We start from the raw sequence: 13687 nt of genomic DNA on the forward strand, positions 1-13687 counted from the left end.
ATATATACATATGAATTTGGTAAGACCGGATCTGCAGGAGTAGCTGAAGCTGAATAATTCATTTTATGACCTCATCAACCTTATCGCAGAGGATGTCTAGAAACTCGTGGGTCATGAATAGCAAGATGCTAATAGACGACTGATTTTTAGCAAATGTAGCTACAGTGTCAAAGAGAAATCTGGGATTATGTTTATGAATATTGATTAAGTGAGAGATATGCTTCTTTAACAGCTGATAAAGCACACTTGTGTTTAAATAATCACTCATGCCGAGATAGGAAAAAACTTCTGATTTTGATTTTCACCATTTAAGTTCCAGTGTCCTGCAGCCCCACTTAAGAGCAGTTGTCTCATCGTTAAACCAGGGTGTAGGCCTCTTTAGTCACCTTGTTCTGGTAGTGATATGTAATCGAATCAAGGAGACTGGAGAGGGACACATTTAAGTCAATAGTGAGATTAACAGGGTCCATCTCTACAGTGAAAGGAGCCAAGACTTCAGGCAGCTGCTGGCCAAATGCAGCTACCATGGACGGACCAATGTGGCGAGTGGCAGTTACATCCATACCGAGATTAACAGGACAGGCCAATAATGCTTCAAATGTATTGAGAAAATAATCTGACACAGAAGATGTGTTTGGCAAGACATTCAGATCAGAAACAGCTATTCCTTTAGGTAAAACCAAATCAAGGGTGTTACCACTGCAATGAGGCGACTCTTGAACAAACTGATTGAACCCAAAAGTACCAACTAGTGCCAGAAAGGCTTTACGTAGAGGATCAGCAGCCTTATTCAGATGAATATTGAAATCACCAAGAATTTGAATCTCATCAGAGTGAGTAACAAGGCCTGAGACAAATTCTTCGAGAAATTGTGAATAAGGGCCAGGAGGTCGATAGTGTATCACAACGTGGACTGAGCCGAGTCTGTTCATGGCTGAGGAAGATGGACCAAGAACAAGAGCCTCAAAAGACTGAAATTTAGATTCAAGTCTAGAAGTCAGATTGAAATTAGATTTACATATTAAGGCAACACGCCCACCTTGTTTATTTGCCCGAGCTACATGGGCATAAGTATAGTCAGGTGGGGAAGCTTCATTTAAGGGAAGGAAAACATTTGGTTTCAGCCATGTTTCACATGACCCAATCATATCAAAACTATGTTCAAGAATCAGATCATTTATTAGTAAGGCTTTGGTAGACAGTGATCTGATATTTATTCATTCATCCATCATCCAAACGACTTATCCTTACTCAGGGTCACGGAGATGCTGGGGCCTATCCCAGCTGGCCTTGGGGGGCAGGCGGGGAGATAGCCTGGACAGGCCGTCAGACCATCATAGATATTTATGAAACCAATCGTAAGCATCTTGCTGAAGTGATCAGGAGTAGGCAGAACTTTACAGCTACAACCAATAGATGAGATAGTAATTGGAATTAGACACCTTGTATTATTAGTTCATACTTTGGAACAGTTATGTTCTGGACAATACGTGGTCACACTTTTGACAACATTAGATGATTGGTTCTGTACTTTATTTGGTATGTTGTTGCACAGTTCACCCAACCAGTGGTGGGGATGCTTATTAGATCATTGTGATTCACATAGGAGAGGAGATCTTGGGATCAATACAGTGGGGTAGGGAGACCATCTCAATGTTATAGACCAAGCTGTCAGTCTGATGAGAAATTCCCTGACTAAACATGTTAAATAAACTAACTGATCCCACACCCCCACTAGATTTAAACCTAGCAGGCTTGTCTAATTTCAGCAGGTAAGAGAGCCCCAGAAGGAAGGCCAGTTATCAACAAAACCTGAATCTCTGCTCATTACAGTAACGAGCCAGCCAGCGGTTCACTGAGGTTAGCCTACTGTACATCTCATCAGTACCCCTCGCGGGTAAGGGACCAGAGACAATCGATGGCACCACATCCCACACGGTGACGTTTTGTTTTTGAGTGACATCTAGGGCACACCCCCCGGCTGAGGCACAGACGGAGCAGGCGCGTAGCCAGAAGTCTGATTGTGGGTGGGCACAGACCAAAGTGAGATGGGCACAGTCCGTGTGTATAGCGATATAACAGCAGCAGCATAACCATATGACATAAGCTATGCATAGAGCACCTTCATACACGCGTGTACTTTTCACGCCGGAGCGAGGCAAACCGTGACACTGACACGCTGGACCAGGGTGTATATTACACGCCTGTCTTCCCATGCATGTGGAGTTGCCAGCCGCTTCTTTTCACCTGACAGTGAGGAGTTTCACCAGGGGGACGTAGCGCGTGGGAGGATCACGCTATTCCCCCCAGTTCCCCTGAACAGGTACCTCGACCAACCAGAGGCGGCGCTAGTGCAGCGACCAGGACACATACCCACATCCGGCTTACCACTCACAGACACGGTCAGTTGTGTATGTAGGGACGCCCGATCAAGCCAGAGATAACACGAGGATTCGAACCAGCGATCCCCGTGTTGGTAGACAGCGGAATAGACCGCTACGCTACCCGGACGCCCCCTACCTTGGCCATAGCTGTATTGACCTGTGTGCAGTAACAGTGACTTTTGATAAGAGCCAGCTCCCATACAGGCCGGTTCTCTCTTATTCCCAACAGCGATTTGAACAAACCAGGTTTGAATCTGACAAACGGAACACAGCACAGTACGGATCTCTCTCACACTCGTGTCTCCTTCCTTTCATCTCGCCGATCCTTGTTTTTTTGTGCAGGCTTTACTTCATCACGCATCGCTTGCTCTGCATGCGTGTCGTGTGTTGTAAGTGTGTCAGTTGTCTCTGCCTGCTGAGCGACGCGTGCTGATCCGCCGGTGGAGCGAGATGGAGGAGAACACAAACAAAGGGGAGAGACGGAGGAGACAAACGGGGGTTGTGTGCGCGTATGCGTGTGAATGCTGGGCGTGTGGGTGTATTTAGGTGAGTGGGTCCGCTAATACCAGCGTTTGTTTTGTCCCTGGACTGTAAATAGCTGCCAGAGCCACAGTAATTAGCGTAAGGCATCGAGATCCTCAATCAGCGTGATTAGAGATAATGGACTTGTTTGTTTCGTGCGGCGGCAGCAGCGGAGAGACTGCAGCGGACGGACGGGTCCGGGAACGCAGTCGTCCTTTCAGGTGTTTCGTGTAGTAAAACCTCAAGGGGTTAATGACTTAATGTTTTGGGGTACTGGGCCAGTGCGCGTGAGGTTAATGGGGTCAGCTCGTTGGGTCAGCTGTTAGTGTGTACATGATACCGGCCTGCTGTAAGGGAGCAGTAAAACCTCGTCTTAGTCGTGTAACTGCGCCCCCTGTGGCGAGCACAGTCTGTGTGGGGCTAAGCTTTGTAAAGAAATGCCCCCCCCCCCTATGGATAGCTGAAAGCTTTTGATTAGAGTGACCTTCACAGCTTTACTGTCACCCTCCGTGAGGCTGCACGCAAACAACCCACACACATGTAAATTGTGGACACGCAAAACAAATACACAACCGGAACCTGACTGACGAAGACACTGAACTACAGAGGCAGTGACATGCGGAGACATATTACGGAGATGTTATATTGTCTTCGGGGCGTCTGGGTAGCATAGCGGTCTATTCCGTTGCCTACCAACATAGGGATCGCTGGTTCGAATCCCCCTGTTACCTCCGGCTTGGTCGGGCGTCCCTACAGACACAACTGGCCGTGTCTGCGGGTGGGGAGCCGGATGTGGGTATGTGTCCAGGTCGCTGCACTAGCGCCTCCTCTGGTCGGTCGGGGCGCTTGTGCAGGGGGGAGGGGGAACTGGGGGGAATAGTGTGATCCGCCCACGCGCTACGTCCCCCTGGCGAAACTCCTCACTGTCAGGTGAAAAGAAGCGGCTGGTGACTCCACATGTATGGGAGGAGACATGTGGTAGTCTGCAGCCCTCCCCTCTTCAGTCCTCTTCAGTCTCAACTGACTGCAGGTGTCCCCACCCTTATAAACAATACGGTGGCATAAAACTTAAAACAATGATCGGTTTCATATGCAAATTGCCGTGACCATTAACTAGAGTTACAATGGCAATATGTATTATTTAAGGTTACTAATGACCTACTGCAGACTGCAGACAGGCGACTGCTCGATTTTAGTTCTTTTAGATTAGGTGCAACCTTTGACACTGTCGATCACAGCATCCTCTTACAGAGACTTGGGTAGGCATCACGTGCCCGGATTTTAGTTTATTATGCTCTTACCTCTCTAACAGAACTTTTTCTGTTGTTTTGCGTAACTATTTCCTCAATGGCTCAGTTGAGTTGTGGTGTCCCTCAGGGTTCAGTTCTTGACCCCCTTCTGTTTTCTATAGACATGCTGCCCCTTGGCCAGGGCATTCAACATTATAGTGTGTTTTAGCATTTTTATGCTGACGACCCTATTATACATGCCACTAAAGACCACCTATCCTAGTGGCCTAGCAAATCTCACAACTTGCCTATCTGACATTAAATCCTGGATGTCCGGAAATGTTCTTAAATTTAATGATAAGTCTGAGGTAATTCTGTTTGATTCCCCAAATTCCATCAGCCCTTTCAGTACTTCTGCCTGCTGAGCGGCCAGCTCATGCAGGGCTTTCGTTTGCTGGTGCGGTGCACGGGCCTGGCTCTCCTGGAGGTTGGCAATTCGGTGGAGGGCGAATTCTTCTTTTCTTTGTTTTTTGGATGGCCTGCCATTGTGTTCTTTGTCCTTGGGTGCTTTGTGTTAAGGCAGAGAGAGCCAGAGCACAATAATTTCCCTCCTCTTCCTCTTGAGTTTGGTGGACATCATGGAGCGGATAAGGTGATGATCTGTCCAGCAGTCATCTTCATCGATCATGGCCCTCATGATGTTCACGTCATGGTGGTCCGTAATTTGTGCAATGACATAGTCAAGGAGATGCCACTCTTTGGAGTAGAGGTGTCTCCAAGACGCCTTAAAATTGTTTTTCTGGCGAAACAGAGTGTTATTGAAGGTGAGGTCATACTGAACACATTTGCTAAGAAGCAGGACTCCATTGGAGTTGATGTTCCCAATGCCTTCCTTACCTATAGTGCCCTTCCTGAGCTGTTGATCCCGACTGACCCTGGCATTGAAGTCTGCTAGGAGAATAATCCTATACTCCTTGGGGGTTCTTGACAGTGTCTTGTCTAAGGAGGCATAAAAGGTCTCTTTTACGTCCTCTTCATAGTCTAAAGTAGGGGCATAGGCACTCACAACTGTTGCCATCTAGTTGCTGGCAAGCGCCAGATGGATAGATGGTAATGATATGCTCACTGATCCCCACAGGAAGTTCGGACAGGTGGCTGATGATCTGGTTTCTGATGTCAAATACAACGCCATGGATTCTGGGCTCATCAGCGAACCCTTTCTCTCTGGTCGGTTGGGGTGCCTGTTTGGGGGGGGGGGCTGGGGGGAATAGCGTGATCCTCTCACACGCCACGTCCCCCTGGTGAAACTCCTCACTGTCAGGTGAAAAGAATCGGCTGGCGACTCCACATGTAACGGAGGCAACACGTGATAGTCCGCAGCCCTCCCCGGATCGGCAGAGGAGGTGCAGCAGCGAGCGGGACAGCTCGGAAGAGTGGGGTAATTGGCCGGATACAATTGGGGAGAAAAGGGGGGCGGGGCAGGTTGTTAGCTGGACACAGCTGAGGTGGATCGATATTCAGCATTCATATGGTGTCTGCTCTCCCGCGAGCAACGCCCCCTCCCTCCGCTTGCCGCCGGGGCTAAACCACACACACGCCTACCACAGCCACCATCACCTGTTCGAGTGCAGCCTTAAAGTCTGCAATACTTTGTCATTTCAAAAGCACTTAAAAACAAGTAAACATCACCTTCAAGAATCAGCCTTGATCAAAAACCCCACATTTGCCAACTGAGTAACTTTGTTTTGAGTTTTTTTTTCTGCACACATGAACTATTTATCAGCCAATAAAAACGGCCAAAGTGGGCGTGGTCAGATTTTAGCTTAAACTGACATTTCCCCACCAATAATCCTCATGACCAATTAATGCTGGTGGCCTGTGGAGTCGTTTAAAGCTATATTCACCTCGGGGCAAGTGTTTTTGACAGAGAAATCGATGTTGTCCTACAAAGAGGACTGTTCCACATTGTCTACATGTAACTGTTTGCACTGCACGAAAGTTTCCCAATGGCGGATATCCGCTCCTCCGCCATTCATCAGCGGATGACGGAAGGAGGCCAATTTGCTATAGCTGGCTGCCGTGATTTAGATGACAATGGCAGGGATTGTGTATATAGAGATGCCACCGCTGTGATGAATGCATGGTTAAAAATAAGGTTGGAAAATATGTGAAATTTGCCTTTAAGTTTAGGTAGCGGTTGAGTTTAGGGTTAAGGTTAGGTAGTGCTTAAGGTCATGTTGTGGTTAAGTTTAGGGTTAAGGTTAGGGAGTGCTTAAGGTCATGGTTTAGGGTTAGGGTTGTTGTAGGTTGTCATTACCGTGCGTTCTCATTGCGCTGACAAGGGAATGAATTGTTTATCCATCCATCCATCCATCCATCCATCCATCCATCCATCCATCCATCCATCCATCCATGCTGCTTATCCTAATTAGGGTCGCGGGATGGCGGAGCCTAACCCAGCAGTCATTGCAGCAGTCATTGGGCGGAAGGCGGGGCGACACCCTGGACAGGTCACCAGTCCATCGCAGGGCAGACACATTGACACCTAGGGACAATTTAATATGTCCGATCCACCGGACCTACATGTCCTCGGACTGTGGGAGGAAACCGGAGCACCCGGAGGAAATCCACGCAGACAGGGGGAGAACATGCAAACTCCACACAGAGAGAACGACCCCGGGGTTCGAACCCAGGATCTTCTTGCTGTGAGGCTAATCACCGGGTCACTGTATCGCCACGAACACAAGTCGACAGAACTAAATAAAGAAAAGAAAAAAATAAAAATAAAATCCCTGGAACATTGAACACTTCCTCCTTTGACCACAAGGGGTATCCGAGTGAGCGTCAATCAAAAGTGCTCTCATCGTTTGTTTTGAGAGGCTTTCAAACTCCACCCACGTGGGTGTTTTCGCAGGATGACCGGCCTCCAGCAAAGGCACGTTCACAGTCCTCCACCACAAAGACCGCCGGCCTGAGTGAGAACAGCCGACATGTTTACGTCCGGATCCATTCAAGACCCCCTTGACCTCACGCGGTCGGAAGTGTGTCACCATCCCACTTTTGTCAGGGACATGCTTCCTGTCGTGTAAGCGCCTTTGTTTTTAGCGTTGTTACCCAGTAGCCCACACCAGTCAGGAGGCTGTGCATCAGCCTGTCTTTGCCCCGGGCAAGGTGGCCCTGATACACGGTTGCTATTGTGCCGTGTGCTGGAGATCTGTTCTCTACTGGAGCGCAATACTCCTCAAACTGCACCGAGCCTCCAGTGAAAAAGCAGCACTGGGACGTTGTTGCCTTCTGGCAGGGAAACTGGAATGGGCTCAGACCACATGGTCTGCGACAGGACCGTGTTTCATCTTGCAGAGCAGGGACCTAGAAAACCATGAAGACGAAATTGCCAGGGGTTTAATTGTTTATGATCTAATTAACTACACAAACACGCATTAAGCAAATGTTGAACTTCTGTTCATAGATATTTAATCCTCACTGCCCCCAAAGTACATGAGTATTTTGTTCATTTATTATTGTTATTATTATTATTCAATTATCTTGATTATCTTGTGCTCTGGCACCCTACATGTAAGCTGTTTTTTTTTTTATTAATCTATCTTCAGTAATCAGGAATCCGGAACACTCTATTTGACATGAAATGGTCGTTTCCCCCAGCCCACAGCAGTGCAACACGAAGACAAAAACGCACATCCAAAAACTGCAAGCACACACATATCCAAACTAACACACATGCCCAAACTAGCACACATATCCAAACTAACACACATGCCCAAACTAGCACACATGTCCAAACTAACACACATGTCCAAACTAACACACATGCCCAAACTAACACACATGTCCAAACTAGCACACATGCCGAAACTAGCACACATGTCCAAACTAGCACACATGCCCAAACTAACACACATGTCCAAACTAACACATTTCTCCAAACTACAAAAAAAAAAATCACTGCCCAGAAAACGAACAGCAGCCAGGATGACTGACGGAACTGCCGGTCTGCATAGGCTAACAGGTAGCTTAGCCTGCCCCGCTTCCGCGTCCTGTCAGACCGCCCTCTTCGTTACCTCTTCGGGCACAGCTCCAGGCAGGGCCGTGGTCCCTGGGCCCACAGGGTGCAACGGATCAAGCTCTCCCAGCCGATCCAGCACCAGCTCTCCCAGCCATCAAACGAAGACAACACGTAGACGCAGACGTGGACAAAGACCCTGCATGGACGGTGCTGGGTGAGGCCGCCGCAAACCTGGATTCGCGCCGCCATCTTTCCACCTATTATGTATTGTTTAAGTCACGCATTCTCTAGATTCTATAACACTCTGGGTGCAATTCATGAGTCTATCACAGGATACAGGTACACACGCACGCACGCACGCACACACGCGCTCACGAACGCGCGCACGCGCACACGCAGTTGCAGTCCCATTTCTACCCATGGATACTTTGGAGTTACCAGTTCACCGTTACGCCAAAGGTCCCCATATAAAACGTGTAACTGTTGCATTAACATGCAACAACCCACCATTCACTGAATGTCACGAACTGGAACCAAGCGGGCCGCCGTGAAACACACTCGGTCCTGACTTTTCCAAAGCAAAGACACATCAGAAAACATCAAACATGGAAGATATTATATTTCTGTGAAAGGCTTCGCAGTCGCTCCTGACAGACTACAAAGTCAGAGCTCTCAGATTTATGAAGCACGAGCCCCAAAAGGGAATCATCAATCAAGCTGACATAACCATGATGTATTATTAAAATCATATTCAATTAGCACGGATTACATGCACGTGGAAGAGTTTCCTTTTTGATGTTTCTGCCTCCCTCAGAAAACAACGGGGCGACTTTCTGGAAGTTGTGCTGTCAGAAGCAGAATAAGTCCAGTATGATCCGGAGGAGTGGGTGCTGTCAGAAGTAGAATAAGTCCAGTATGTTCTGGAGGAGTGGGTGGTGTCAGAAGCAGAATAAGTCCAGTATGTCCTGGAGGAGTGGGTGCTGTCAGAAGCGGAATAAGTCCAGTATGTCCTGGAGGAGTGGGTGGTGTCAGAAGCAGAATAAGTCCAGTATGTTCTGGAGGATTGGGTGCTGTCAGAAGCAGAATAAGTCCAGTATGTCCTGGAGGAGTGGGTGCTGTCAGAAGCAGAATAAGTCCAGTATGTTCTGGAGGAGTGGGTGGTGTCAGAAGCAGAATAAGTCCAGCATGTCGTGGAGGAGTGGGTGGTGTCAGAAGCAGAATAAGTCCAGCATGTCGTGGAGGAGTGGGTGCTGTCAGAAGCAGAATAAGTCCAGTATGTCCTGGAGGAGTGGGTGCTGTCAGAAGCAGAATAAGTCCAGCATGTCCTGGAGGAGTGGGTACTGTCAGAAGCAGAATAAGTCCAGCATGTCGTGGAGGAGTGGGTGCTGTCAGAAGCAGAATAAGTCCAGCATGTCGTGGAGGAGTGGGTACTGTCAGAAGCAGAATAAGTCCAGTATGTCCTGGAGGAGTTGGTGCTGTCAGAAGCAGAATAAGTCCAGTATGTCCTGGAGGAGTTGGTGCTGTCAGAAGCAGAATAAGTCCAGTATGTCCTGGAGGAGTTGGTGCTGTCAGAAGCAGAATAAGTCCAGTATGTCCTGGAGGAGTTGGTGCTGTCAGAAGCAGATTAAGTCCAGTATGTCCTGGAGGAGTGGGTGGTGTCAGAAGCAGAATAAGTCCAGTATGTCCTGGAGGAGTTGGTGCTGTCAGAAGCAGAATAAGTCCAGTATGTCCTGGAGGAGTGGGTGCTGTCAGAAGCAGAATAAGTCGAGTATGTTCTGGAGGAGTGGGTGCTGTCAGAAGCAGAATAAGTCCAGTATGTCCTGGAGGAGTGGGTGCTGTCAGAAGCAGATTAAGTCCAGTATGTTCTGGAGGAGTGGGTGCTGTCAGAAGCAGAATAAGTCCAGCATGGCCTGGAGGAGTGGGTGGTGTCAGAAGCAGAATAAGTCCAGTATGTCCTGGAGGAGTTGGTGCTGTCAGAAGCAGAATAAGTCCAGTATGTCCTGGAGGAGTGGGTGCTGTCAGAAGCAGAATAAGTCGAGTATGTTCTGGAGGAGTGGGTGCTGTCAGAAGCAGAATAAGTCCAGTATGTCCTGGAGGAGTGGGTGCTGTCAGAAGCAGATTAAGTCCAGTATGTTCTGGAGGAGTGGGTGCTGTCAGAAGCAGAATAAGTCCAGCATGTCCTGGAGGAGTGGGTACTGTCAGAAGCAGAATAAGTCCAGCATGTCGTGGAGGAGTGGGTGCTGTCAGAAGCAGAATAAGTCCAGCATGTCGTGGAGGAGTGGGTGCTGTCAGAAGCAGAATAAGTCCAGCATGTCGTGGAGGAGTGGGTACTGTCAGAAGCAGAATAAGTCCAGTATGTCCTGGAGGAGTGGGTGCTGTCAGAAGCAGAATAAGTCCAGTATGTTCTGGAGGAGTGGGTGCTGTAAGAAGCAGAATAAGTCCAGCATGTCGTGGAGGAGTGGGTGCTGTCAGAAGCAGAATAAGTCCAGTATGTCCTGGAGGAGTGGGTGCTGTCAGAAGCAAAATAAGTCCAGCATGTCCTGGAGGAGTGGGTACTGTCAGAAGCAGAATAAGTCCAGCATGTCGTGGAGGAGTGGGTGCTGTCAGAAGCAGAATAAGTCCAGCATGTCGTGGAGGAGTGGGTGCTGTCAGAAGCAGAATAAGTCCAGCATGTCGTGGAGGAGTGGGTACTGTCAGAAGCAGAATAAGTCCAGTATGTCCTGGAGGAGTTGGTGCTGTCAGAAGCAGAATAAGTCCAGTATGTCCTGGAGGAGTTGGTGCTGTCAGAAGCATTATAAGTCCAGTATGTCCTGGAGGAGTTGGTGCTGTCAGAAGCAGATTAAGTCCAGTATGTCCTGGAGGAGTGGGTGGTGTCAGAAGCAGAATAAGTCCAGTATGTCCTGGAGGAGTTGGTGCTGTCAGAAGCAGAATAAGTCCAGTATGTCCTGGAGGAGTGGGTGCTGTCAGAAGCAGAATAAGTCGAGTATGTTCTGGAGGAGTGGGTGCTGTCAGAAGCAGAATAAGTCCAGTATGTCCTGGAGGAGTTGGTGCTGTCAGAAGCAGAATAAGTCCAGTATGTCCTGGAGGAGTGGGTGCTGTCAGAAGCAGAATAAGTCCAGTATGTCCTGGAGGAGTTGGTGCTGTCAGAAGCAGAATAAGTCCAGTATGTCCTGGAGGAGTGGGTGCTGTCAGAAGCAGAACAAGTCGAGTATGTCCTGGAGGAGTTGGTGCTGTCAGAAGCAGAATAAGTCCAGTATGTCCTGGAGGAGTTGGTGCTGTCAGAAGCAGAATAAGTCCAGTATGTCCTGGAGGAGTGGGTGCTGTCAGAAGCAGAATAAGTCCAGTATGTCCTGGAGGAGTTGGTGCTGTCAGAAGCAGAATAAGTCCAGTATGTCCTGGAGGAGTTGGTGCTGTCAGAAGCAGAACAAGTCCAGTATGTCCTGGAGGAGTGCTCCGGTGGGTGCTCCGACGGTGGGTGCTCCGGTTTCCTCCCACAGTCCAAAGACATGTAGGTCAGGTGACTCGGCCGCCGTACTAAACCGTCCCTAGGTGTGAATGTGTGTGTGTGTGTGTGTGTGTGTGTGTGTGTGTGTGTGTGTGTGTGTGTGTGTGTGTGTGTGTTTGTGTTGGCCCTGTGATGGCCTGGCGACGGCTGTCCAGGGTGTCTGCCCACCTGCCTCCCAATGACTGTAGGCCGCGGAACCGGTATGGCCAGTAGGGCCGCGGCCATACCTACTTTGGCGTGCATCAAACATAAATGTGTAAAAATTACGTCACATTCTTAATGTATTGCACTTTTGCGCACTTCCCGGGCTAATTTCCACTAGCTGTGAGTCTACGTACAGTACGTAGCCTATCACAAGCAACAAACTCTGTTTCCTAATGACTGATTGGTTATTTGTGTCACGTGAGCTTAGCGTCACACGGACGTGAATTTCACAGAACAAAATACCAGCGCTCGTCCGGGTGGCGTGGCGGTCTGTTCCGTTGCCTACCAACGCGGGATCGCCGGGTCGAATCCCCGTGTTACCTCCGGCTTGGTCGGGCGTCCCTACAGACACAAGTGGCCGTGTCTGCGGGTGGGAAGCCGGATGTGGGTATGTGTCCTGGTCGCTGCACTGACGCCTCCTCTGGTCAGTCGGGGCGCCCCCGGATCGGCGGAGAGGAGGTGGAGCAGCGAACGGGACGGCTCAAGAGGAGCTGGGTAATTGGCCTGATAAAAATTGGGGAGAAAATTGGAAAAAACGGGAAGACAAAAAAAAAATGAAATACCAGCGCTCTGTGTAAGTAGACTACCTGCTAGTGTGTTCGCTAAACTTTAAGCAATAGTAACGTTAAAATGAAAAATAACTGATTTCTTCGGGTCAAAGTTAAGCAAGGTAGCTGAGACAACCACCGTCACTCCAGCCCACAGTGAGCCCTGTGAGGAACCGGAAGTAGAATGTCAACCTGTCGCTGCTCCAACTGGCCCCTCTGCCGCCGCTGCCCTCAGCATTATGAGCCTCGGCCCAGCCCACAGTGATCCCTGTGAGGAACCGGAAGTAGAACGTCTACCTGTCGCTGCTCCAACTGGCCCCTCTGCCGCCGCTGCCCTCAGCATTATGAGCCTCGGCCCAGCCCACAGTGATCCCTGTGAGGAACCGGAAGTAGAACGTCTACCTGTCGCTGCTCCAACTGGCCCCTCTGCCGCCGCTGCCCTCAGCGTTATGAGCCTCGGCCCAGCCCACAGTGAGCCCTGTGAGGAACCGGAAGTAGAACGTCTACCTGTCGCTGCTCCAACTGGCCCCTCTGCCGCCGCTGCCCTCAGCATTATGAGCCTCGGCCCAGCCCACAGTGATCCCTGCGAGGAACCGGAAGTAGAACGTCTACCTGTCGCTGCTCCAACTGGCCCCTCTGCCGCCGCTGCCCTCAGCGTTATGAGCCTCGGCCCAGCCCACAGTGAGCCCTGTGAGGAACCGGAAGTAGAATGTCTACCTGTTGCTGCTCCAACTGGCCCTTCTGCCGCCGCTACCCTCCACGTTATGAGCCTCGGCCCAGCCCACAGTGAGCCCCGCCCCAGCCCACAGTGAGCCCTCTGAGCTTGAGGACCCAGCAGTAGAATCGCTAATTAGCCCCAGAACTTGACTTTGAGAGTTTACGCGCACGGTTGAATATGCTGCCAGATGCGATCCGAACATCTGGAATTACCGTCACCACGGTAGCATCAGTACCATCGGCAATGAACGCTGCCCCGGTAGCGAAACCCGTGCTGCCAGATGTACACAGGCTGCTGAAGCTGCTCTATACAGTTCCCGTGTCCACTGCCCGCGCCCAGAGGTCTTCCTCAACCCTTCATCGTATGAAGACTTATCTAAGGTAAACAATGACTCAAAGGAGACTCAATGACTTGAAGTGCAGCCACACACACGGGGATGCTTTGGCCAGTGTGGATGGTCTCGCCATTGCCAGTGACGTCATCCAGCCCAACGAGAGACGGAGGAAGGTCTCTGGGAACGTTTAAGACGGGCTGGTGAGCGCTGACATTTTCT

The 13687-nt window shown here is 49.8% G+C and overlaps 1 protein-coding gene across 1 annotated transcript; it reads left to right on the plus strand.

Annotated features, from left to right (window-relative positions):
• Positions 1-12655: 12655 nt before the first annotated feature.
• On the plus strand, positions 12656-13228 carry LOC130131438 (uncharacterized). The gene has a single exon (XM_056301115.1). It carries the CDS (start codon positions 12656-12658, stop codon positions 13226-13228), a length of 573 nt encoding a protein of 190 aa, XP_056157090.1.
• The last annotated feature ends 459 nt before the right edge of the window (positions 13229-13687 follow it).

The sequence above is a fragment of the Lampris incognitus genome, chromosome 21 (assembly GCF_029633865.1).
Source record: "Lampris incognitus isolate fLamInc1 chromosome 21, fLamInc1.hap2, whole genome shotgun sequence".
Lineage (NCBI taxonomy): Eukaryota > Metazoa > Chordata > Actinopteri > Lampriformes > Lampridae > Lampris > Lampris incognitus.